At 51.7% G+C, this 26,518-nt stretch overlaps 1 protein-coding gene across 3 annotated transcripts in view; it reads right to left on the bottom strand.

Moving 5' to 3' along the window:
- LOC147617809 (uncharacterized) overlaps window positions 1-26,518 on the bottom strand; it is an 84,115-nt gene that overhangs the window by 36,417 nt on the left and 21,180 nt on the right. For all 3 annotated transcript variants that reach the window (XR_015262260.1, XM_086776069.1, XM_086776066.1), the window contains exon 2: window positions 11,544-11,658. Coding sequence is in view for 2 of the 3 variants with exons in the window: in XM_086776069.1 (XP_086632195.1) it covers window positions 11,544-11,658 (115 nt within the window). In the remaining variant the exon portion in view is untranslated. The remainder of the gene's footprint in view (window positions 1-11,543; window positions 11,659-26,518) is intronic.

Genomic DNA, 26,518 nt, shown 5'->3' on the forward strand with positions numbered 1-26,518 from the left:
ATATTCTTGAGGATAACCATGTAATGTGATGCACATGGATTAAAGCAAAATGATGCAACAAGGTCTACATGATGCCTGTTGGGGTTAAAGGTCCCTGTGCCGTCTAGGCGGTCTCCCGTGTCCGGGCGCCCACATGTGTATACACTTATTCATTACATATAGTGAATAAGGGGAGGGCTCACAGTACCACTACTGGACTACTTTGGTACTCTCCCACCATATCGTCTCTCTCTCTCTCTCTCTCTCTCTCTCTCTCTCTCTCTCTCTCCTATGTGCGTGCTCCGCCCCGGTCCCCTTCAACTGGTATCAGAGCACGGTGTGTCGCCTGCGCGCGTGTGAGCTTGCGGGTGTGCGGAGTCGTCTTCATCGTCGCGAAGAAGAAGCTCGACTATGGAGTCTTGAGCTTGGTAGGAGGAGAAGAAGAACTTGCTTTGAGTTTGGGTCTCAGCAAGGAGGAAGGAGACACAGATCTGATTTGCAGATTTGGTGAGGAGCTTGCAGGAGGCGTGGAGGTCAACCACAGTGTGCAGGGCAGAGCCATGGGCTCGGGTCAACATTGTGGGGCGTGCAAGCAGTGCCCGCAGTGCCCCAGTGTTCGCAGGTGCAGATTTGAGACAAGTGGATAGTGTGTGTGGGCAGCCAGGAGCAAAACCGTGAGCAGCTCATACAAGAGGCAGTTCGCAGGTGCTAAGGAAATTCGCAGAGTCCACCTTGCTGCCGGATTTGGCTGTGCGTTGAGGATTCCGCACATGTTTGCTCTCTGGTGAGAGTGTTTTGGCAGCAGTTTGCTCTCGGATTAGAGAGTGTTTTGACCTCTTGCAGGACACAGCTTCTCAGCAGCTTGTGAGCTTGGTTTAGCTCAGGTTCGACACAGAGATTGTTACATGTATACTTACATGTGGTGCTGCTTGTGAGAGGAATTTGATCCTCGTTTATGCCCTCGCTTGGATGCTATGCACTGTTGCCTCGTATGCATCATTGGATGCGTCGTATGTGAATGCCATGTGCTTTGTTGTTGCATGCCCATTTATGCTCCTCGTATAGATCGAGGGTGAGCGGTTGTTGGTGCCTCGTATGCGCGATTGCTCCAGTGATTCCGGTCGAGAGTTCTCTCGAACAGTACCATTTGGATGCCCGATGGTGTGGGTGACAGTTTGAGAGGTGTGTGATCCTCCTGTCATTACCCACACTTGGATGCCAATTTTGGATGCCCGTTTGTGTGGATGCCTTTGTGAGAGGTGTGCGATCCTCTTGTTGATATTCACATTTGGATGCCCAGTTTTGGATGCCCATATGGATGCGCTTTATGTGTCCTTTGGATGACATGACAGGTAGTTGTTGATGCACTTTTGTATGCAGTTAAGGCAGGTTTGTGACACGGTTAGCTCGTGCTTGAGCTCAGTTACAGCGTGGGCATTTATTGGATGCCATGTATGCATTGTTGGATGCATGACCGCCTCTTGCATGTAAACAAAGTGTGACATTTGTACATGTAAACAAAGTGTGTGAGCTTTGTTGGAGCCATATTGGCATTGTTGGATGCACATTTGCGTCTAGTTCGTCGTGTAGACGAGTCGGGGGTTTCTCCTAGATACAGGGGGGACTCTGTCGAATTTTTTGCAAAATCCGTGCATGTGCATTGGATGCTCGGTTGAGCTAGCACACGCTAGTTGAGAGCATCTTACAGTTGTCTCTATACATTTGGACGCGTTTGGTTCAGGTGGGAGACATTGACAGCCACACTACTCTCTCGGGTAAGAGAGTATATTGTACTCGAGCAGTTTGTCTATCTTGTTTGTGGACAGTCATGGCTTCGGAGATTGCCCACCATGCTGTTGCCCGTTTAGATGGTACAAATGCTACAGGTACAGGGATGGCTGTGGTTGAGACGCCTCATGTGAGAGGCAGGTCTCATACTCATGAGAGACAGAGATCTAGATCACGCCGACAGCAGAGATGTTGGCATTGTGGTCATATGGGGCATATTAGACGTAGTTGCTTCAGGTGTATGAGGCAGCAGAGACGACGGAGTCTTGATGCTAGTTTGGCATTGACAGCAGTTGACAGTGAGATTGACTCAGCGGTTGAGTATCAGTGTGACGGTCAGGTCACCTTTCTCACTAGTGTTCCTTCATCGTATTTCATACATTATCTCCACGATGGTTACTAGATACGCATGCTACTTTTCATGTCACTCCGCAGCGTGACTGGTTTAGTAGTTTTTCTAGTGGGAGACTTGGTTGTGTGCAGCTGGCAGATGGCTCAGTGTATGACATTGAGGGTGCTGGAGATGTATGCATGTCTTTGCCTAGTGGTGCATCGTATACGCTTCGTCATGTACGTTATGTGCCGGGACTCATACAGAGTCTCATCTCAGTCTCACAGTTGAGTGACCAAGGATGCAAAGTTTTACTCGATGAGCATTCGTTTCGGATGCAGTGTGGCTCGCTAGTCATAGCGAGAGGTGCGAGGAGTCACCTAGTATACCCTTTGCATGTCACTCAGATACGAGATGGTCTGGTCTCAGTGATACTCCTTTCATGCAGACAGCGCGACTCTAGACGCATTTCTTTTGCAGATGAGGTGCATGGTTTGTCCAGCGTGGGACATGTTGAGAGCAGTGCTTGCTCTAGAGACGCACTACAGGGGCAGCAGTCGCGAGATGTGACACACGAGCCAGTGCATGAGATGTCTATTGATGGACATGTGGAGCATCTGTCCTCTATGGATGCACAGGGCGAGTCATCATGTGTGATGGCGGAGATGACTGGTTTAGATGCCGATGATGCTTCGGTAGTGCAGTCATTTCTTGACATGCTGATGTCAGACGAGATGCTACAGTCAGAGCATGACGATGGTTCCAGGACACTTGGATTATACGGGGACACTGGCCAGTACCCCGGAGCTAGCACATTCATATGTGGCAGAGTCCAGTCCTGATGCGTCAGCTATGGCTGACATGGTGAGGCTATGCAAGATAGCCAGAGTAGCATCAACGTTCGGGAGTCTCATGTATGAGATACTCATGTCGAGACCCGAGCTTGCATTTGCCGTGGGCGCATTTGCAGTGGGAGTTGTGAGCCGTGCGGTGGCTGCCTCCACGGACATTTAGCATGGGGGAGAGATGCAGGTCATTGCTACATACCTGCATGAGTGCATGAGCTCTCACAGACAGGATGCAGAGATGGGTGATATCTCTGCATGGCTTCCACCGCGCATTGGTCTGCTCGAGAGCCGGATGCACTACGACACAGTGAGCCCGTAGGTGTGGGATGAGATCCGTCGTATCTCGTCCATCTTGTACATACTAGTTGTAGGCTAGTAGGTAGTGGGTTCTCACTTGAAGGCACATTGGCCTTTAAGTGGGAGGTTGTTGGGGTTAAAGGTCCCTGTGCCGTCTAGGCGGTCTCCCGTGTCCGGGCGCCCACATGTGTATACACTTATTCATTACATATAGTGAATAAGGGGAGGGCTCACAGTACCACTACTGGACTACTTTGGTACTCTCCCCACCATATCATCTCTCTCTCTCTCTCTCTCTCTCTCTCTCTCTCTCTCTCTCTCTCTCTCTCTCCTATGTGCGTGCTCCGCCCCGGTCCCCTTCAATGCCAAGAAACTTCTCCTCTGCTTTCTCTCCGCTTATTTTACAAGAGCAGGCATCATCCGGCTGTACGACTTCGCCTGCGAGCTCCGCCTCTCCCCCCCCCCCGCTGCTTCTCGCCGTCGCGCCCCCCTCTCCCCCCCCCCCCCCCCCCCCCGCCAGTCCCCCGCATTCTCCTCCGTCCTCTCCCCCGCCTCCTTCATTGCGCCCTTCCTCGCCTTTTCTCCCCCGCCTTCTGCCTCGCATCCTCCCCCGCCATCGCTCCCCCGCCTCGTTACCTCTTCCGCCTTATCCTCCTCCGCCTCCTTCCACGCTGCCTCTCCCGCCATCCCCCCCCCCCCCCCCCCCCCGCTTGCCTCCTTCCCCCGACTTCTCTTCCCCCGCCTCTCTACCCCCCTCGCCTTCGTCTCCTCCGCCTCTCTTCTCTCCCCCGCCACCTCTCCCCCCTCCGCCTTCTCCTCCGCTGCGCGTTTTTTGTTTTTTTTTGTTTTTTTTTTGGGTTTTTTTTTTGTTTTTTTGTTTTGTTTTTTTTTTCCTCCGCCTTCTCGCTCTCCTCCCCTTCCGTCTCGCCCCTCCCCCCACCGCTAGCTCCCCCCCGCCTCAGCTCCCCCCTCCCCTCCCCCCCGCCCCCGCTATCCCGTAGCCCTCCGCCTCTCCTTTTCCTCGCAGGGCTGTGTCCCTCCCGTTGGTGACCCCGGTTTCTGGCCTTTTCCCTCTGGAGGACTCCATGGAAGCCGCTCCGACTACCCCTGCCGATTCCGGTCTCCGTCTGGAGTTCACAGCTGAAGATCTTCAGTTGTTTGTTTCCACAGTATCCGCTCTTGAGGCCTCCTCCTTGGTCTGCAAGATAGTGGGTAGCCGTCCGATGCGGAGAGAGCTTCGCGACCTTCTGCAAGGCAGCCTTGTTGGCGTGCCCGCCAAGATCGTCAGCATAGATTTTTTGGGACGTGGCTACTACCAGGTGGATTTCGAGCCCCCCCCCAGGCAGCTCAGATGGTGCTGGCTCGGAGCCCCATTGCCCTCCGCTCATCCCGGGCGTTCCTGGCGCGATGGACTCATGGTTTCGACCCCGCTTCTGACCCGCTAGCAGGCGCGACAGGTTTCCCCGTCACTATCTGCTTTCCTGGACTCCGTAGGGAGTACTTGCCCCTCTTGTCATCCATTGGCAAGGCGTTCGGGCAGGTGGTGGAGACGCCTCAGACAGCGGCTTCAGTGATTGCTCGGGCAGCAGGACTCCCGGCCATTCGTGTTGTGGTTCCGTCACCGGAGTCCCTCCCGAAGACGATCCTCCTCCCTTGTCTTTCTGGAGGACATCTGATACAGCGCGTGGAGTATTCGGGCCTCCCCGGCCAGTGTTACACATGTCGGGAGATGGGCCATCTCGCACGCGCCTGTCCCCGCAAGGGGGTTCATCCTTCACGCTATGCCGCCTCTGGACCCCCTGCAGGAGACCCGAGTGGTGGCCATCCACCTCAGAGACCGGACATCCCTGGCTCGCCACAGCAGGCGCCATCATCTGACGAGCAGGCCCCGGCGGAGGATGTCGCGCAGACCCAGGAGGCTGGCGGATGGCAAGAGGTTCGCCGGCGGAAACGCCCGGCCCGCAGGGACTGTCGCAGACGCCAGCAGGCAGCACAGGCTGGCGGACAGGCTCGACTCCGGCTGGCGTACAGGCACCTACCCGCACTTATGCTCCAGTCAGGGATAGGCGGCCAGCAGGTCCCACCCCGATGGACGAGGATTCAGACTCAGTGCCCGTTGAGGCCGCTGGTGGAGCCTCCCACGTGGAGACCCCGCTCCCGCCTCCCCCCGCGGGGGGCCCCGCCCCCTCCTTGGAGCATATTCCTGAGGGTCCCGGGCCGCACTCTGCGACCCCCGGCTCCCCTTCCCCTCACCCGGAGAGCACTCCTTCCACCCCCCCCTCTCCCCCCCCAGCCCCCCCCCTCCCGCCTCCCCCAGCGGCCCCCCCTGACACCTATCCTCTGGCAGATGCCTCTCCATCCTCTCCTCGCTCTCCCCCCTCCTCGCCGCGAGCCCCCATCCCTCCCTCGGCCTCTCCAGGATACTTCGCCAGACCACCCACTGCCCCGGGGCAGTAGGCCAGAGTTCAGTCCAGCGGCTGTTCCACCGCCACTCCGGGCCGGTGGAGATGGCGATCCTAGCTTCGCCCGCCACAGAGTTCTCTCCAGCCTCCCCTGGGGGGCCCCCGCGAGTGATGGGGCTACCAGTGGATTACGGTTTTTTCAGGTGCCTCCAACTGGATGCTGGCCCGTTCGAGACACTGGTCGCGCCCTTGCGAGTTTGCGTGGTGTGCCATCCCTCTCGTTCTCCTTCAGTGGTGAGCAGCATGGTGGCCTTCTCCTTTCCTCTCAGTGTTGCCCCAGACGCAGCATGGGATTGCAACTCTGTAGAGGAAGTTTTGCGTGATCAGATACTGGAGTTTTCTCACCACTTCAGCGACTTGGGGCTCACAGACCTATTGCAGACCCGATTACACTCAGCCCGCATGAGCTTGTTTGGTATAGGAGATTGGCGGGCGGATCCGGTCCACACCTCAGTTGAGGCGGTGCTACTGATTCTCCTCCATGCCGCCCCGAGGGTGCAGCCGACCTTTAGATACATATATGCAGAGGATTGGTCTCACGCCTATGCCCTGGACAGGGCGAAGGCGGAGTGGGGCTGGACACAGAGACAGGTCACCCTCTTTTTGGAGAGACTCCGCACCCGGACAGACAGTGACTATTCTCCCTCCAAGCCGGCGCCCAAGACTCACAGAGTGGAGGGCAGATCATCCGGGCCGGCTGAGAGGGGTATGCCAGTGGCGGCTGCTTCACTTGCCATAGCTCATCCATGAGGATCCTCTCATGGAACATCCAGGGTCTCGATGGACATCGCTGCTACATTGGTCGGGGCAGACTTCGCCAGGAGATATCCTTTTCATCCAGGAGCACCACCTTTCTGCCGGGCGTACCCGCACCTGCGGGAAGATCTTGCCAGGCAGGAGTCACACTTTTTGGTCACCGGCATATGGCTCCCAGGGGAACCAGGGTGGAGTATGCATCTCAGTCAGCGAGAGCAGCTTCTATCCGAGGTTGTGGACTCTGGCACTCTGGTCCAGGGTCGAGCGCAGTGGATCATCCTTCGGGTTGGGGAAGACCGCATTGGCTTCCTCAACTTCTATGCCCCTAATGGGGCGACCGGGAGAGCCGAGTTCTGGAGCACCATTAGGCAGTCCCTCCCCTTGGCAGACCACTGGTGCCTAGGAGGGGATTGCAACATGCTGGAGGATGCAGAGGACAGGATGGGGGGCAGCCAGGAGACCATTCATGGGCCGGAGCTCGTTGCCTGGGAGGAACTAGTGCTGCAGGTGAGAGCCCAGGATCCGTGGACTCTCCCGGAGTTTGGCAGGTTGCAGGGGAGTCTATCTTTTTCGCGCTCGGATAGACGGGCCACAGGAGTTAACCTTTCCCACATCGACAGGTTTTACATTGATGAGTGGGCTTGTGATAGAGGTGGCACTGTGGGCATACTTGCAGGCTCCTCGTTTTCAGACCACTTTCCAGTGCTTCTCCAGATCGAGGACCCTACGAGAGGAGAGCGGGGCCAGAGCGTCCGGATTCCAGATTGTCTCATAGAGGAGCCCGAGATTGCGATCAGAGTTGAGCAGGTCTGGCAGGAGCTGCAGTTCAGGAGAGGAACGGCAGCCAGCGATCTTGCCAGTGGCTTGCAGGAGATCAGTCGGATGCTCAGACAGGCTGCCTTGGACCGTCTGGAGGCCTTCAGAGAGCAGGAGAGGAGCCTACGGAGGAGTCTAGCGTCCCTCCAGAGACTCCAGGAGAGGGATCCTACGAGCCCTTGGATCTCAGAGCAGATGGAGTCAGCTCGCACTGAGATCAGATCCATCGAGGAGAGGAGGGTGGAGTTCCGATTCCATGCTCGGGCTTCTTTTTGGACACAGGCTGGAGACAGAGTGACTCGAGATTTCTTTGAGGCGACAGGGCCTCGCTTCAGACGAGAGGGTCTCAGGCGTCTTCGGCAGGCTGATGGCCAGGTTGTGGTGGATCCCCCTAGGGTTCGGGCGATAGCCACAGATTTTTACAGGGATCTTCTCTCTGCTGAGCCAGCAGATGACAGGGTGAGAGAGGCTCGGGAGGCAGTCTGGAGCTTCACGAGACCGGTTGTGCCGGCCCATTTGCAGCACTCCCTTCTCTCCCCCTTCTTGGATACGGAACTGGAGGAGGCTCTTCAGGCATTACCTCGGGGCAAATGCCCAGGAGAGGACGGTCTCTCAGTGGCTTTCTTCTAGAGGTATTGGGGCCTATTACATAGGGGCTTCAGATTGGCATTCCAGGAGATTATGGAGTCGGGAGTCATGCCGGACAGCATGGCAGAGGGGTTGATTCACTTGATCCCCAAAGAGGGAGGAGACAGACTGGAGATTAGACAGTGGAGACCGATCACCTTGCTAGGCACGGCCTACAAGGTCCTAGCTAAGGCGATCAGCAGGCGGCTTCAGCCTCACCTTCCGGACATCATCCACTCCACGCAGACAGGCTTCATCCAGGATAGGAGCATTCTGGATAACATTTTCTCTTTCTGGGAGGCTACGGCTTTGGCTAGATTTCGGCAGGAGGATCTGGCAGTGCTCCTTCTCGACTTCGAGAAGGCATATGATCGGGTGGACTGGGCCTTCTTGGAAGGCACTATGGAGAGGATGGGCTTCCCCCCTTAGTGGATCCGTGGGGTCTCTGCACTCTACACATCGGCTCATAGCCGGGTGCTGATACAGGGCGTGCGCGGAGAGAGGTTCCAGCTCTCGCGCTCGGTGCGGCAGGGGTGCCCCTTGGCGCCCTTTCTTTTTCTTTTTGTGGCGGAGGCCATGAGCACTTTTTTGACGGCACAGGATACAGGTTTGCGGGGCCTCCAGCTTCCCATCCGCACCTCGGAGGAGCTCCTAGACTCGGAGTTTGCGGATGACACTGCTGTCTATCTTCAGGGAGGTGAGGAGAACCTCCGCCGCTTCGCCTCAGCCATGGACAGGTTTTGCAGAGCTTCGGGTGCTTTGATCAACTGGCACAAGTCGTGTGGGTTGTGGGTCAGTTCTATGCCCCCCCCCGACTTGGAGGCCAGTTGATGGTTTTCAGTGGCTGCCCCCCGGCACTACAGTGTGTTATTTGGGATGCTACGTGGGCATTGACATATCTCCGAAGCAGCAGATAGCCCCCCTTCTTTTGAGCATTCGGAAGAAGCTTCTGTATTGGAGTACCACTCGTTTATCTCTGGCTGGCCGAGTAGTTGTGGCCAACCAAGTTCTGCTTGCTACCATGTGGTACATCACTTCTTGCTGGGCCTTCTCGCGGGCGTGCATTGGCCAGGTGCAGAGGCTCATCAGGAACTTTCTTTGGTCCGGTGGCGACGGGCGGCCCGCCAAGGCCAAGGTGGCATGGGCTGTGATCACTCAGCCGAGGGAGAGAGGCGGCCTGGGCATTGTTGATCCTATTTGCCAAAGCCGAGCTTTGCTTGGCAAGTTGGTAGTTCGTGGCCTCCTGCCAGGCGCTGAGCCGTGGAAGGAGTTTCTTGTTTCCAGGATGCTCAGCCGCACTCCTTCTCTTAGCGGCCCCTGGACCCCCAGCATCAGGTGGATCTTTACAGAGCAGCGATCCAAAGGAGTAGGCCTTGGCTTTGAGGAGCGTTTTGCAGCTAGCCTTCTGAGGGCCTGGGCGCATCTGAGGCCGTCACTCTTCCAGACTCCCCCGGGCACCGATGAGGAGCGCCTGAGGCAGCCATTGATCTGGAACCCCTTGATTAGACTTCCCAGCGGCCATATGGTTGGATCGCGGCCTCACGTGTCGTGGGGCCCGTTGAGCTCCGGCCCAGCCCAGTCCCTAGACGACTGGATATGTTTTCAACAGCTGCCTCTAGAGGCTCAGGAGAGGAGACTCAGTGGGATGAGGGACAGAGAGTCGATGAGACAGGACATTGAGGCGGCCATCCCCCGGGAGTGGCGGACCCCAGTACAGGACCCTCCACCTCCACAGTGGATGGGTGTCTTTACTCGGCATGAGATCCTTCTAGCGGTCTGCGGCACAGCGCAGAGAGTCGCCCCACTCACTTTCGAGGTGGGAGAGGGTGGCCAGCTTCAGAGGACACGACTGGATTTGGATGGGCTCCAGGGTTGTATTCTTCAGAGGGTGCGGGTGGTCGGCTTTCATCAGAGACAGTGGCATGTAGACCCCTCACCGGCCTCGATAGGGGAGGACTGTTCTTGGAGATTATGGGCTTGGGACAGCAGGCCTCTTATTCGCCTTCAGTGGGATCCAGGTGAGTGGTTTTGGCGAGATCCCTACTCGGCCCCCACCAGCCCAGGCATCCCCTTTTTTCAGTACACAGCGAGGCTGGGGCGGCGGATTCAGAGGCACAGGATAGCGAGCACCCCGGCGGCGGCCGAGCATTGGCGGCGACAGGGGCTCTCCCCTGCCTTTCTTAGGGACTTCTGGCAGCGCCTTTGGGCCAGCTTCCGGCCCCGGAAGGTGACGCTTTTTCTCTGGCTCACAGCGCATAGAGGACTGGCTGTGGGGGCTTGGCTAGCTTTTGGCAGACACCCAGCGTCCTGCCCTCGGTGCGGCCATGCACAGGAGTCGCAGCGGCACTGCTTATGGGATTGCCCACAGGCACAGCAGGTATGGCAGTGCGCTCTCAGGATGGTTTTTGCAGGCTCACCAGGTGAGATGCTGGTGACGTGGGGTGCGGTGGCTTGGGCCACGGACAGCGGCCCGGCCCTTGGATATGAGGACGTCCCTGGCAGTGCGACCATCCAGGTCTCTGACAGGGCGATGGCGGTGGTTCCGACGCCAGACTTCTCTTCGGCAGCCCCTCAGGAGGGGGTCGGGCACAGATGGGAGATGATCAGCAGCATGACGGCTTGGCACATATGGAGAGCCCGATGCAGGGAGGCCATTGACCGCCAGGCGACTCCACCGGCGGAGGTCATACAGGCCCTCTGGGTGGACATCATTCACACCTTGAGAGGACACTGGGGGAAACTCCAGGGCGACTCGGACCGCATGAGAGGGCGCCGCAAGGCCTTCCTCCGCACGTGGCAGCCTGGCCCTTTCCTCACCGCGAGGGGCGAGGATGTCACTTGGCACTATAGGCCTCCAGTTTGGCTTTTCTCACCTCCCACATGTACTACTAGGTAGCCCCCCCCCCAGAGAGCGGCCACGGGGGTGGAGCTCAGGTGTTCACTGTGTTTTTATCCCTCCTTGCGAGGTGAGCTTTGTAGCCTTATGGCGTTTTCTCATTAACTAATAGAAGGATCGTTTTTCCCAAAAAAAAAAAACAAAAAAAAAAAAAGGAGAGCAGGCATCATCCATGACCATGGAAGAAAATCATCCTTTTATCATTGAACTCATACATTGTTCAAGGCTTATAATGAAGCCTTCAAGAAGGAAACAACAGCAAAATGAAGAGGTAACTCTCCATGCCTAGACCGCCTCGGTAGGGAGAATATACATCCTTGGGAGGGGGGAAGAGTCCAATAACATCATCAAACTCAATTGGAGCCCTTATCAAGAAGGGACTTGGGCTCGATATGCAAAAAAATGCCACCTTGCACTCCTGCACAGAGTGGGAGTTGCTTATGTAGTTGCTTATGTACTAAAAGCTTGTGATGATATGGATAGCAAGGAAGGTAACTAACACGAGAAGAGCATCTGTTGCAAAAAGTACAGCATGCTTAGCTTCTCAAACGCATGTGAAAGATGCATGGTTATTAAACTGGGGTGCAATCAGGCACATGACACGTAATCAAGATTGGGTTTCTCCTTGGAAGGTGGCAGGCAGTATATCCTGTAAGATAGGAGGGAATGGTGCCCTGCCAATGAAATAACACAAAATAAGCACACCAAATACCAAGTACAAAACTAAGTGTTTCAACTCTCACCAAGATGCCAAGTCACGCCAACACACAAAGGATCATCTCTACTTAGGTCATCGATTGCAAATTGCAAGTCTGAGCCTACGGCCCCTGTGAACTTGCTGAAAAACTCAAGAATTGCCTGCAAAAAATGACAGTTCAGTGTCTCATTAAGCACAAGCATGTAAAAAGGATGGAAGCTTTAATAATCAAAACTTCAAGAGTCCTGCATTCTCACAGCATAGTGATCATTACTACTCACTTCTAATATACATTCTTTTTGTTTTTTTGTGGGATACAAATTATTAACTTACAGATATACTGCATACACCACTGGGTATGGGCAAGCAGGTATCAAACCAAGGTCCTTACCCTACCGGCCGAAATACTTCAACACCAGGTTACATGCCCATGGACAAGCAATACCTTGTTGCAACAAAGTAGCCAGGAAAGAGAGAAGAAATTGTAACAAGTTATAGCAAGGCCAGTCAAAAGCAGGTTTTTTAAAACATACTTGAGTGTCAAGTGGAAACTAAGAAAATCCAATTCCATGCCTCAATGGCTATAAATACTAGCTCAGCTTTTCGATTGGACCTCATGGCAGATTAGTGAGATCAAAGCCCCCGTTGGAGGACTTCAGGGGATGCACGTTACAAAGGGTGAGGGTGATCGGATTCCATGCACATGAGTGGCACATTGACCCACCTCCGGCCAAGGTGGCCAAGGAGGGACTCTGGCGTTTATGGATTTGTTAGAGCCGGCCCATCACGCACCTCCAGTGGGACCCAGGGGAGTGGACTTGGTGTGATCCTGCAGACAAGGAGGAGCCTCCGGGTAACCGATTTTTTGCATGCACCGCACGGCTTGGCCGTAGGATCCAGATGCCCGAGGTCAAGGGTACTCCGGCAACAGCAAGACAATGGCATTATGGCAGTATTGACATTTAGGCTTAGGGCAAATACACCTTATGCCAAATATGATGCCAAGTGTCCTCAGTAAGTGTCATATGCTCACGTAATATCTTAAGAGGGTATTCACACACAACACACACTTTATACAAATCTCCTTTAACATTGACTTTCCCTAACAATCCCTCCCTCAATTAAAAGGAGGCATGAGCCAAAGATAGGCTAACAAAGTGATGGCAACTACTAGATGTCAAGTCGCACGAACAATCTCCAAGAGTAGCCTTGAACAGAATCTTCCTTTTGCACTGATCTTCGAATGTGCCATCGATGAAGATGAGGCCGTGAACAAAGCCCTCCCATAACTGCATCTTCTTGCTCCATCAAAAGAAAGGGAAATTACATGGAGTGATAATAGAAAATATGTGTACAAACTTGGCCCTTGCAAAGTATAAAAGCATACTAGATAAGCCTAAAACCCAATGAAACCTTAACCTGTGAAGCTCAACCTCAAATCTCAAAAGCATTTACACAGCTAGCAGTGATAATGGACAAGTTCTCCAGGTGAGTATTCGGGACCAGTGTACAAGAGTGGCGGGATTCCACAGCCAACAAACTGGTAGAGGTACGAGATCTAGATCAAAACAAGAACTGGATCATCAAATCAAGGCTGGTTGCTTCCCATTACCTCAAGACCAAGGATTGAGGCAGTTTAGCAAGACTGCAACTGAACCAAGTAGAAGAACAAGACTGCTATGTGGTGGCAGGAGCCAGTTGTCTTTGTGATGCCCGGAAAGCCACTGATGTGATCACTGAGCCATTGTCATGGTGCTACAGACAATCGAGAACGAGACAGAGCTACTGTAAACAAGAGTGCTGAGAGCACAGTGCAGACCACTATGAGCAGCATAACCAAACAGGAGTCCCGTAGACAAAATGGCTTAGCAGAGCCGGTGCATGGCCAAGAAATGGGACTGCAAAGCAAGAGGAGCACAAACGCTGAAGGCTAGCTAGGAGAGCCCGGGAAACTTGAAGGAGGAAAGTAAGAGCATGAAGGCTGTCTAGATTGAGCAGATTGAAAAAAATGCCCATGTACATAGAACTGAGCCCTCGTCGAGAAGGACACCAACATGAAGGCCACCCAACAGGTTCAGAGCGTGGCTGCGGCGGATGTGCAAAATTGGCAACGCATGGGGCTGAGGGGTCGACCACAAGGCTGCTCGGGACGTCCACACATAGAGGAATGGTGGAGATGCCACTTAAAGGAGGAGTTCGCCAGGCAAGGTCTCACCTACTTGAGCCATGAAGTGAAGGCCGGAATGCATGGACAAGAACCTAAGGGGAATTCACAATACACGGCCACGAGCTCTAGAGCCACCAGGCGGAAGGCAGTGTTACTCGACTAAAGGCGGCAAGACGTGTTGGAGCCGGTCGCAATGACGTAGTCCCGGAGCGCGCCGGTGGAGCAGCAGGCTGACAGGCACGAACCTCAAGCGTGGACTCAAGTAGAAGTCGGGCGTTGGCAGTGCAGGACAACCACCCCGATGTCGAGGTGTGGCGGTAGCGCGGGTGTCTCCAGAGGAACGAGCAGGCAGGGCAGAAGTGCAAGGACGTGGTGGCCGACGACAGAGCTCGTGGCTGATTGCATGGGTTGGTCCGACATGGGCTACAGCCGGAACACACACAGATGGACGGCTGCATGTGCACTGACAGCAGAAACCAGGAGCCACGGAAACCAGAAACAAGAGGGCTCTAATACCAATTATTGACATTTACGCTTAGGGAAAAACTAGAAACAGAAAGCATAATGACACAATGATTAATGAACAGCCTAATCTACAAGCGCAATGCACCATAGACTACATCTTAGCTTAATGTGTTATATTAAACATAAAATGATATATAGGAGACAACCCCTTTACATATTCTAAAGCATATACTGCCACCACATATGCCTTATGCCAAATATGATGCCAAGTGTCCTCAATAGGTGTCACATGCTCACGTAATATATAAGGAGTTGTTCCCACACACAAAGGAACCTACACAATAGATATCTTTACAAGGGGTTGTTCCCACACAACACACACTTTATACAAATCTCCTTTAACATTCACTTTCCCTAACAATGACAGTCTCAAGGCCTCTCACCACACACTCTGTCAGATTTCTGGAGGGGCTCTGGGACAATTTTCCACCTTGGAAGATCACTCTCTTTTTGTGGCTACTAGCACATAGTCGGTGGACATGTGGTTCGCCATTGGAGGTAGACCAACACCATGTCCGAGATTTGGCAATCCTCAAGAGTCTCCATGACATTGTCTTTGGAATTGCCCGAAGGCTCAACAGGTTTGGTGGAGGATTCTCCGCATCTTCATTTGGACAAGGCCTCTTCCCATACTATTACATGGGACACTGTCGCTTGGGCCACTTAGGCCGAGGTTGTCATGCTTATGAGGAAGGTGGGCGGCTAGCCCTTCACGTCTCTCGCCTTCGCATTTCGATAGTGCCAGTCCTAGCCCCATCTACTGGCCACTGGACTCCTATTTCGAGTCCGAGATGGGAGATTTGTAGTAGCATTGCCACATGGCACATCTGGAGAGCTCGATGCATCGAAGCCAACAAAGGCACCCAATGTGAGAACAAAAGGATGAAAGGACCAGATGTGCGAGAGATCAGAGCAAATCAACACAACATGAAATGGATGAATGAGTGTATGTATGATGGTGAATGTAATCATGTACAAGAGGCCCTCACATGTGAGGAGACTCTGAGTAGTAGACCGTCGAAGAAGCAAAGATGAGGTCAGAACTGAAGCATGGTCAGTGACAAAGGCTCGCGTCGATGGATGCGGAGGCACTCCGAGGTGGTAGATGTATGTAGTGGGCAACGGAAAGTGTAGTGGTGAAACCGGCCTTCAGAAATTTGACAGGCGGTGAAACAAACACTCGCACACAAAACAATTCATCACCCATGGGGACACCGATTGGCCCCAAAACGCAGTGACGTCCCTTGCGGTATTTCTTTACTTGATTGAATTTGAGTACAAAGTACCACTTGTAGAATCCTCTAGCAATAGGATCCCTTATAGTTTCACCAAGGACTTCCAAATAAGAACTCTCGTTATTACAGCACTGCATACCATAGAGAAGGCACACCTGTACAACACCTCCCTACTTTCCAAAGGTCTTCTCCATCTCAACTATGGATCCTTCAAACCTTTTCCCAAACAGCAGTAGGACTGTACCGTACCACATGTCCTTCCCTATAGCCATAGCTTGCATGTAGCCTCGAGAAAACTAGAACCTGTTCACATGAATCCAAAGACATGTTTTCCATCTGAAACCAAAGACCTGCATCTGATAAACCATAAACCTGTATCCATAAACCATAGACCTGTTTCCTCGATACCAAAGTCCTGTTTCTTCTCAAAAGACCAATGTCTTGTTTCCATGAGAAACCCAAAGATACACCATCCAATCACGGTGCCTAGAGAGAGAAAGATAGAGGACGTGTCAAGCAACAATACACATACGTCCAAGACGAAGAGCAACACACATCTCTTCCAAGAACATCTTCCTGTGCATATGTAGCTTGATCCTCTGCATCCTCTTCTCATAAACAAAACCTGCTTGCGAAGAGAGAGAGAGAAACCCCTTGGCTGTTGGCCCCTCGGTGCCTCCTTCAGCTCGCCTTCTTCCAAGAGAGAGATAGAGTCGTGCTGTCCAATCCAACAATCACCTGTAGATGTCTCTGCTGGCTGCTTCCACACATGCAACCTGCCTCCATCCGCCTGGCTCCTGTTGCTAGCTGCAGCCCATATGCGCAGCCACTTGGTCTTCCACACATGCAGCCGCTACCTAAAACCCGACTAACAGCAGCCCATAGATGGAGTCACCTGGTCGCTTTTTGCTGGCAGTAGCCCATGCTCAGCCACCTGGTACCTGCATGGCTGCCCGACTGGATGCAGTCCACCTGGCGCCGTTAACTGACTGTAGCCTGCCTGCGTGTAGCCCATGCGCGCAGCAGCACGCTGAAGTCATGTGCGCAGCAGCACCCTGTAATCATGTGCGCAGCAGCGCCCTGTAGCCATGTGCGCAGTTGCCCTGCCTGAAGCCCATGCACAGCACTTGCCTGTCCTCCCTATGTGCAACAGCCTGCAACCCATGCGCAGCAGCAGCACTCTGTAGTCTATGGGCAGCAGCCTGTAGTCTATGCGCAGCAGCCTGTAGTCCATGCGCAGCAGCCTCAGCTATGGCCCATGTGCGCAGCAGAGCCGTGGTCACCCGCCTAGTAGCCATACGCTCAACAGCACCTGCCGTGGCCCATGCGCAGCAACAGCACACGCCGCCTGGTAGCCCATCTGGTAGCCGCCTATTCCACGCGTAGCGGCGCTATCCCACACGGCGACCACCTCCACGATTCCGCCAACCTTCACCTTTTATAAACATGCGATTCAAATCGCTTTTCTCAAAAAGCCAAAAGCAAGGATTAAAAACGCATGCCTCTAAAAACAATATTTTAATCATCAAAGGTTATTAAGCCTTATAAATTTTAAAGTCCCTTTTGTCCCCTTTCACGCTTGGGCTGGCCACCATATATGGGTTTCGTTTTCATATCCAACTTGATGCCATTCACACTGTCCATCCCGTGCCCGTGCCCACCTGCTTGTTGTCCAGAGGGAAAAACACACGGTCGTAACACGTGGTGCAGGCTCTAGTGACAAGAGTGCTTCAGTACCTGATGGGTGCAGGCTCTAGTGACAAGGGTGCTATGATATCTGAGGGGTGGTGAAGAGGAGAGAGGGCTTTTTGTTCATTTTCAGGATAGTATAGTGCTAGAAAGTCTAGATTTCAACCTAGCATGATTCTAGGGAGTGGGAGTTTAGAAAGCATGTAGAACTCTAGGGTTAGGATTTTTGGGCTAATTACAAGGAGCGGAATTATGCGTAGATGAAGGATCCCGTCACACAAAGTCTCACACCGCCTTCCTTATCCTGAGTTTCGCGAGTCTTCAACAATCCACTTTATCACTTCACACTTTAAGAGATGAAAGAGAGAGAGAGAGAGAGAGAGAGAGAGAGAGATCTATACACCTTATTGGGTTCCAAATTACCCAATGAACAGCCCCCTTCTATTGCTAGGAGTATTTACTTTATTATCTTTGAAGAGAATGAATGTATGACTGACTTTGGACTGTAGATAAGCCAAACACAAGACCTTCAAAAGACCAAGAGTCAGGCTGAACTATACCCGGCTGTTGAATCACCAATGATGATGGATCTCAATGCCAATGCACTCTTCCAATGGAATGTAGAAAGGCAGCAAACTGCGGCTGAGACATGGGCTGCTTTGGGACTGTTCTAGGCTGAAATTATGCACTATGAATGAATGAATATGTTGCGTTTACATTGTGCTTGAATGATGAGATGCTAAGAATGATGCAAACGATGGCTATTTATATGAGCATGTGGCTACTCGGCTGGCTGTAAAGCTGGCTGACTAGCATATTATGCTACACGCCTTGCTCAAGGTGATAAATGCTGAAATAATGTTAATAATGCTTATAAATATGGTAAAAATATGCTAAAAATGCTGAATAATATTCTAAGGCTTCTGCAATGGTCTATGTGCATATGGGATGAATGATATGCAAATGCAATCATGATCTGATGCAAACCCTAAGGCTTCTACTGAGTCTACATGCATGAATGACTCTCTCCAAGTGGGTTAAGGGCCTTGATTGACTGACTGACACTCTAAGGTTGAGGAATGACCTACGTAGCTGGTGCCTAACATATCCTGGGCTGAGGATTACAATGGGGCCACGGCATACCACATTATCATCCTAAAGGGTCCTACTGTTGTACAATGAAGCACTGATGATGTGCCATCCTGTCACCATGCACTACAGTGCAGAGTGCATGTGACATTCTCTCCTGCTTAGCTTGGCGACATGTTCAAGGCTTCCAAGTAGTTCACCAATAACTGGGAGTACTCTTAAAAGAACTCCTTATCTAGCCAAACGGCTTCGTGGGTACCTCGATCTCAGAACCTCGTGTAGAACTAACGGAGTCTTTGATCGGAACCATGCTTCCAATGATGAAGAAGGATCTCCTCAGGCTCAATGGCTTCTGCTTCGTCAACCACGTCTGGCTGATGTTCATCTAAAACATCGAACACTTCTTGTCCAACATATGGTTTTAGCCAAGAAACATGGAAAACATCATGCATCGTCCAACTATTAGGCAACTTCAACTTCATGGAGACATCACTTAACTTTTTAACTATAGGAAAAGGTCCAAAACTACGAAAAGAAAGCTTGCGACAACATTTGGCGACTTGTTTCAATCTCTGTTTTGTGATATGCAAATAGACCCTACCCCCGTCCTTGAAGTGGACATCTCGTCTAGTCGTATTTGCCTCTCTGTGAACTGAATAATGACCAAGCTCAGAATTGAGGGTCAAACTGGATTGAGTACCAAACTCTGTGGAATCGACATGCTAATCATTCATGCTATCCAAAACTTTTCCAAAAATTTTAAGAATGATAGACTCTTGCATGGTCTAGATGTTGGTCTTTCTACTAAGAGCATCTGCCACCATTGGGTTATGCTGACCAGGGATGTACTTGATCATTCCTCCAAACTGGTGGAACCTTGAAGAGGCACGTCAAGGCCACCTTCTGGATGAGCAAAGATGAGCACAGCTCAAGGAGACATGGACGCAATTCATGGCAGCATCAACAAAGGCCAAGAAGGAATCACCTAGGGTTGTGAAGCAACCCATGACTGAGAGCATTTACCCAACGAAAAGAGAGCTTCTAAGACGAGTTCTCGGGAGACGTGATCAAAAAAAGAGGTGTTTCCAAGGAGGTGCCATTACCTGGGATGCATGTGCCAGAACCAGAACCAGAGCCAAAGCTAGAGCCAAAAGCCAAACCAGAACCACAGATCGAGCAGGTGGATCTTTCCAAATCCTATTTGGAGGAGGATAAGGTCAACCCCATAGTTTCCAAGGAGATGGATCTTATTTGGAGAAGGAGGAAGTCGTCTCAACAGTTTCAGAGGAGTTTTTAGAAGATCCAAAGACCTCGCCAGAAAACTTGAAGACCAAGTCAGACAGCTTGGGGATTGAGCCGATGAATATGAAGTGCAGTCTTCAATTGGATCGGAACGAAATTGGAGCAAAGGTGTATGGATTACCCCCGTGCTCCAAGCTTAACAGGAGAGGATGTCATGTGCATCCGTTAATCCCAATGCTCATAGACATGGATATTCTCATTAGCAAATATATGGGCAGATTTTACAGCCCTACAGGCTCTCTCGAGTGCCCAAGACATAGCCCAATGGTTGGGACACCTTTTGGGCATAGTTTGGACACAAAATATGACTTTTTGGACAATGTTTTGTGGAAAAAATAGGCAAAACCGACTTGATTACAAATTCATACCTTTTTCCTATAAATAGGATCATTAGTCATTCATTAGGATCATCATTTAAGATCAAGAGGATCCATTTGTCAGAGTCTGCAAGGCAACAAAGGACACGATGGTGGATTAGTAGGAGCTTCTCTTGTCCGATTGCAAGTAGAGGGCTGCAAGGATCTTTGGTATGCATCATGAAGCTGTCAATCAGCACGATCATTGTATATTACTATATATTACATGTTTTGGCAATATACAGTAGATTAGGTTTCTCTCCTTCTCTTATGTGTCTTTGCTAAAAATAGGATTACGTTATTCTTTGCTTAGTGTTAATCATGAACACGCTTCCACAACGCATGTTACAATTGTGCTTAGCAAAAAAACACTGATGTCATGAATGCAAAGAGGGCTACTATCCCAAGATGTGCTGCAGTAGAAAAACGCAGATATGGTGAAGATCTAGGCTGCTGCAGTGGTAGGCCGACAACAACAACAAAAGATCGAGTATGATGTCGATTATGATGTGGTTGTTGCTGAACGATGAAGCAATTCATATATATATGGTTTGGGCTGCTAGTCAGCCCAAAGCAGGGGAAGTCAACCAACAGCACAAGACCAAAATCCAAAAATAAATCAAATAAAAACCCCTTTTAGGACTCGGAAAAATACCATTTTCACACCCCCTCTCAAGCCAAAAGGGGACCATGAGAGAAGATGACGGATACCAGGGTCCCATACTAACACATTGGCAGAAGAAATGTATCCCTCTCCACAAGCGAAGTCTGATAGTTCCGAGAGGAAGATCATGATAGCAAAGGTGTAGAGGGTGAGTAGCTGTAGACAGGCTGATCGTCTCCCAATGTAAGACCTTGAACGGGGCCCTCCAAAGAGTAAGAAGTCCCATCCCTGTGTGGTCCAGATTAGAGTAAGGAGAATCTGTCAGAATACGCAGCGGAGATGATGACCAGATCTGGGAACACGATCAAAAACGCAGGCAAAAAAACAGCACAAGAGAGAGAGAGAAGTAGGCGTGTAACTCTGCTCTGATATACACAAGAAGATCCCGAATATGATACAAATATGGTATGGGGGCTGGGGGCCTATATATATGCCCCCACATCAACAGTCGGCCTACTGTAGGGCAGCCGACTGGACACAGAAATCCTCCACAACTGATAAATACAGCAGCAGAGGAGTCCCACGACTCATACAGTGCAGTCGGCCATGTCACAGATGCAGTCGGCCAGGCTCTGGGTCCACCTGCCACTACTAGACTGCCTCCCAAGCCACAAAAAAAATGGGAAAAATAGGGGAAAAATACGGAGTGTGGGGAAAAATGATAAAACACCTCATAAGGGCGGGCACACCCACAACAAAGGCCCTGGTGTATAAATCTAGATAGGAGATGACTTCTAACACCCCCTCTCAGCTCCTGGCTGTGTAACCAACCACTGGGAGCTGGGGTGCCGCCTGAGCAAATCCTAAGATAGCGACTTTGTGAAGAGGTCCACCGTACTATCCTCCGTCGAACAGAACTCCAACAAGATGTCATCAGCAACGATCTGTTCACGAACAAAGTGCCTCTGGATGACCATGGGTTCCTCCAGTGGAAGCCCAAACCTGCCATGCAACCTCTGCATCTTCACCACCTCACAAACAGCCCGGTACTCTGCCTCTGTTCTCGACAAGGCAAAAGATGACTGTCTCCAACTGCTCCGGAAAACTGCTCTTGGACCTGAAGTAGATCCCCTCGTGTCCGGATCTCCTCCCCAAACCGAGTCACTCCAACCGCGGAGTCGGACTCCATCCAACAATCCCCCTCTTGTGTACAAGAGTCCATGATCCTTCGCATGCCGCAGAAACCACAGGAAACGCAATCCTGCCTCCCAAAGAGACATCTGCAACCATGAGCTCAACCGCCTCATCAGGAAGCTCCCGTCCAATCTGGTGTCCATCAACCAGATCAATGAACCATACAGCTTCTGAGTAAAAAAGGCATCACACTGCTCACAAGGATCAACACCTGTTACGGTGCACAAACAAGTCCTGGAAACTTGATGAAACCTATCAACCACCCCCTCTGAATCCGGAACCACAAAGCCTGGAGAAACCACCTCCTTCTGCAAGTAAGCACCTGCCACATGCCTGGCTTTCCGAAAGGTCCCCGTGGAAAGAACATCCTCATCTACTAGAGGTTCTTTGTCCCGAACACTACGAGACATCAGAGCAAAAGTGACCTGTTCAGCTTCCTCTCACTCACGAACACAAGAACTACCAACATCAGTACTGGAAAGTTCCTGCCAACTGCTGCCATCTACTGGCAAGCTATCCACCACCTGGTCTCGGAAAGCCCGCACCTGCAGCGTATCCACGCTTAAGTGGCCATTACCAGACTGCCACTCATCACAATCCTGAGGACCTGGGAGAGAGAGTGCTGAAAGCCTATAAACTCCATTCTCCACTCCGCCTTCCCAAACCACTTGGCCTGTTGCTTTGTCCCAGAGAGCAACAAAATGCTCATCAAACTCCACCCGTACGCCAGTCTTGCAAACCTGATGCACTGACAACAGATGAAAACCAAGTGCCAAAACATACAACACCTGGGAGGAATGCTTCCTCCCTCTGCCATCGGGAACTATCTCCATCCTGCCCTCACTGTGAACTAGGATAGTGGACGTATCCCCAGTAAGAATATGACCAGAACACCTGCAGAGATCCTGTAAACCGAATCGGGAAGGAGTCATGTGCCTGGTAGCACCACTATCGAGAATCCACTCCCGAGTATCCGTTGCGGAGAGTCCTCCAATCTCCTCCCTGCCTGAAGAAAATGAAGCATCGGTGTCCATCACCTCCAGGTGCACAAAAGCCGGAGTCTTCATGATTGCTGCTGAGGAATCTTCACCCTTCTCGGTCTTCCGCTTGGGACACTGCCTCCAATAGTGGCCTTTCTCGCCACAATCATTACAGGTCCTCTCTGCCTTCAGTTTCTCGCGGTCAGCGTCGGACTTCTTCTCAGAAGACTTCTCCGATGAAGCCTTCCCTTTGCCCGAGTTACGGCCTTTCGACCGTTGGCCAGTAAAGGCCTCCGAACCTCCACCCTGAGGAGGGTTCGTGAATCATTCCTCCTGGTCCAAGACCATGGGCACAAGCTCCTCCCACGTGATGGTGCTGAGCCTGCCACTGGTAATCAAAGACGAGTAAAATGCTGAGTACGAAGAGGGCAAATGTGACAGCAACGTGATGGCCATGTCCTCTGACGATATCTCCTTCCCAGCCTGAAGAACTTCCTGCTGAAGAGCCTGCAGCTTGTTAATATGCTCCCGCATCGTCGATGACTTTGCAGGGCTCATAACCCGCATCTGTACTTCCAAGGAAATCCTCTTCATGGGCGATACCCTGTTGTAAAGTGAGGCCAAATGTTGCCATATACCTCTGGCCAGCGTCATGTGCTTTACATGATTGATTACCTGTGGTGTGCAGTTGAGAAAGATAAACGAACGGACCCTGGCGTTGACACGATCCCACATCTGTGTCTGGGCCTCCCGGTCCTTTCGGATCGACGGTAACTCCCCTTCCTCTACTTCCGGCCGTGGAACACCAACAACGACGAAATCGGTAGGTCGTAGGACTCCAGAGCAGATTCCATCATCACCTTCCATATGCCGTAGTTGCTCCCGTCCAACTGACGGTCCATCGGGAACGAGGGGAGCGTCGGGATCTTCACATGTCTCTCGGCCATCTCTAACAGATCTACCATTGCGGGGATGTACTCTGAAAAGGGTGGGTGGGTGGGAACAAAGAAGAATTAATACCTGCAAGTGGCTGTCCAGCAAATCAGCCCGCCTTCCTCTGGCTTCTCCTCTTCCCGAACAGTCCAAAACAGTCCACCAATCAGCCACAAAACAATCCCCCTCTTGCTCACACAAATCCCAAGACCTATCTAGAGCCTAGGCTCTGATACCATGTCAGAATACGCAGCAGAGATGATGACCAGATCTGGGAACACAAGAGCAAAAACGCAGGCAGAAAAACAGCACAAGAGAGAGAGAGAAGTAGGCGTGTAACTCTGCTCTGATATACACAAGAAGATCCCGAATATGATACAAATATGGTATGGGGGCTGGGGGCCTATATATATGCCCCCACATCAACAGTCGGCCTGCTGTAGGGCAGCCGACTGGACACAGAAATCCTCCACGACTGATAAATACAGTCGGCCAGCATCACAATAGGTCAGCCAGCAGCAGAGGAGTCCCACGACTCATACAGTGCAGTCGGCCATGTCACAGATGCAGTCGGCCAGGCTCTGGGTCCACCTGCCACTACTAGACTGCCTCCCAAGCCACAGAAAAAATGGGAAAAATAGGGAAAAAATACGGAGTGTGGGGAAAAATGATAAAACACCTCATAAGGGCGGACACACCCACAACAAAGGCCCTGGTGTATAAATCTAGACAGGAGATGACTTCTAACAGAATCAACTTCTTGTGAGAAAGGTTGGTCCTCCGGAATCGTGGATAGACGATCCATGCTGTGTGCTCTCGAGGTCTTCAAAGTTCAATCCCTTTGCTCACGATAGCTCTGATACCATGTGAGGGCAGAAGGACGAAAGAACCAGATGTGTGCGAGAGATCAGAGCAAATCAACACAGTATGAAATGGATGAATGAGCGTATCTATGATGGTGAATGTAATCCTATACAAGAGGCCCTCACATGTAAGGAGAGGGAGTAATAGACCATTGAAGAAGCAAAGACGAGGTGGGAGCTGAAGCACGGTCGGTGACAAAGGCTCGTGTCGGTGGATGCGAAGGCACTCCGAGGTGGTAGATGTCTTGTTAGCGGGCAGCAGCAGGTGTAGTGGTGCAGGCTCTGGTGACAAGGGTGCTACGGTACTTGAGCAGATCTTGGCTCTGGAAGAGCGTACCCGTTCTCCAGCATCGCGTTTTCCATCTCCTCCCTCCCTCTCCTTCCGTATCCCAGATTCCAGATCCTCAACACAGGGACCCTCTCGCAGGGTCACGACCGCAACCGAGCTCTTTGCTTGAGTTGCAAATGCGTGCATTGGAGATCCGACAATGTGAAGACGAAGCCATGCGACGCGTGGAACACGAGCGTTACCTAGCAGCTTTGGATGCCAGATTGACACCGGCCGCGCCCTCGAATAATTTTCCCGAGAAAATGAACTTCAGTAAGTATAATGGTAAACTCGACCCCACAACTCTCTATTCATGGTTGCATCAGTTTGAAGCTTACTTTGCCGCAGTTAGAAAGACAAATACTGACAGAGTGATCTTAGCCAACAGTTGGTACTTGGAAGGTGAGGCCATTCCTTGGTGGACTCAGTGGGCTCATGCCCACACCAGATTAGGTATGGCAGCTTATGTGTGGGACGAGTTTGTCCGCAACCTTAAGCGGCGATATCTACCGCCACACTACCTTGAGCGACTCGAAGACGAGTTCAGGGGAGCGTGACGCAAATCCAATGGGAGGTGCATATGTTTAGGCCAACCACCTTCGAAGATACACTCTCGCTTGCACAGAGTGCAAAAATGAAGCATAATGGTGGCAAGCCCAAGACTTCCTAGCCTGTTGCTCCCAAGGCGGTGCCTTTTTTTTTTTGGGGGAGGGGGGGGGTGCTAGAACCAAACGGGGTCTTCCCTAGGACAGAGCACGGGAGCCTCTGGCTCCAAGAACTCGAACAATGCATCTAAGCTTACTCCAAACCAGAAAGCGGAGGCAGGCAAGACAAGTGTCAAGTTGAGTGCTGAGGAGCTTTCTCAATACAAGGAGAGTAGATGTTTCTTTTGTCATACAAAAGGACATACTTCTCGGGAGTTTCCTAAGAAGACTCCAAAGACCGCCACCGCTACCTCCACAACTTCCATGGTGAGCCCAACACCCACACAGACCCCAGTGGCTACCCCTAGTTCTTCAAATCCCAGTGCTTTAGTTGGAGCAATTATTAGCCGGGAACTCGAAGATAAGCAGAAGGGCGCCCATGACCAAGGAGTATGAGCGCAACGAATTGCTCAAGTCCTTTGGCTGCATAGGTGGCCAAAGAGGAGTCGTCTTGTTTGACAGCGGCAGCACGGAGGATGTGGTCACAGAACACGCTGCTAGGCATGCCCGTTTCGTCCCGACTTCGGTGGACAAACAGGTTGAGGGTTTTAGCAAGCGTCAAGTATGAAGCTCTAGGTGCTAAGTTAGTTATTCAGGCCATAGAATTTGTGCGTGATTTTATGGTTGCCCCTCTTGTAGGAGCAGACATAATTTTGGGTATTCAGTGGTTTCACAAGTTTCTTCCTGATGTCAAGTGGGACAAGCACACGTTCCAGATCAATCGGAATGTGTCAAACGCCCCAGTGACCATTAAGTGTGAACCAAGAATTCCGAACTTTTCGCTCATAAGCCACTTGCACGCTAAGCGAGCAGTCAGAAAGGCGCACATTGTGCGATGATATACATCCAGAAAACCCAAACAATGGCCAGTACTTCCGAGAAGTACTTGGCTCTCCATGAAAAGTTCTAGAAGATTTTTCTTTGGGACAATCTCCCTCCCCAGCTCCCCCCATCCAGACTGGAGGACCACAAGATTGACCTCCTCCCACGCTCAGAACCCCCGAGCAAGTTTTCGTATCGCCTTTCCAAGGCAATGGAATCGGAGTTGGACC

This window comes from Cibotium barometz, chromosome 36 (assembly GCF_041138505.1).
Source record: "Cibotium barometz isolate CiBa-2024 chromosome 36, ASM4113850v1, whole genome shotgun sequence".
Lineage (NCBI taxonomy): Eukaryota > Viridiplantae > Streptophyta > Polypodiopsida > Cyatheales > Cibotiaceae > Cibotium > Cibotium barometz.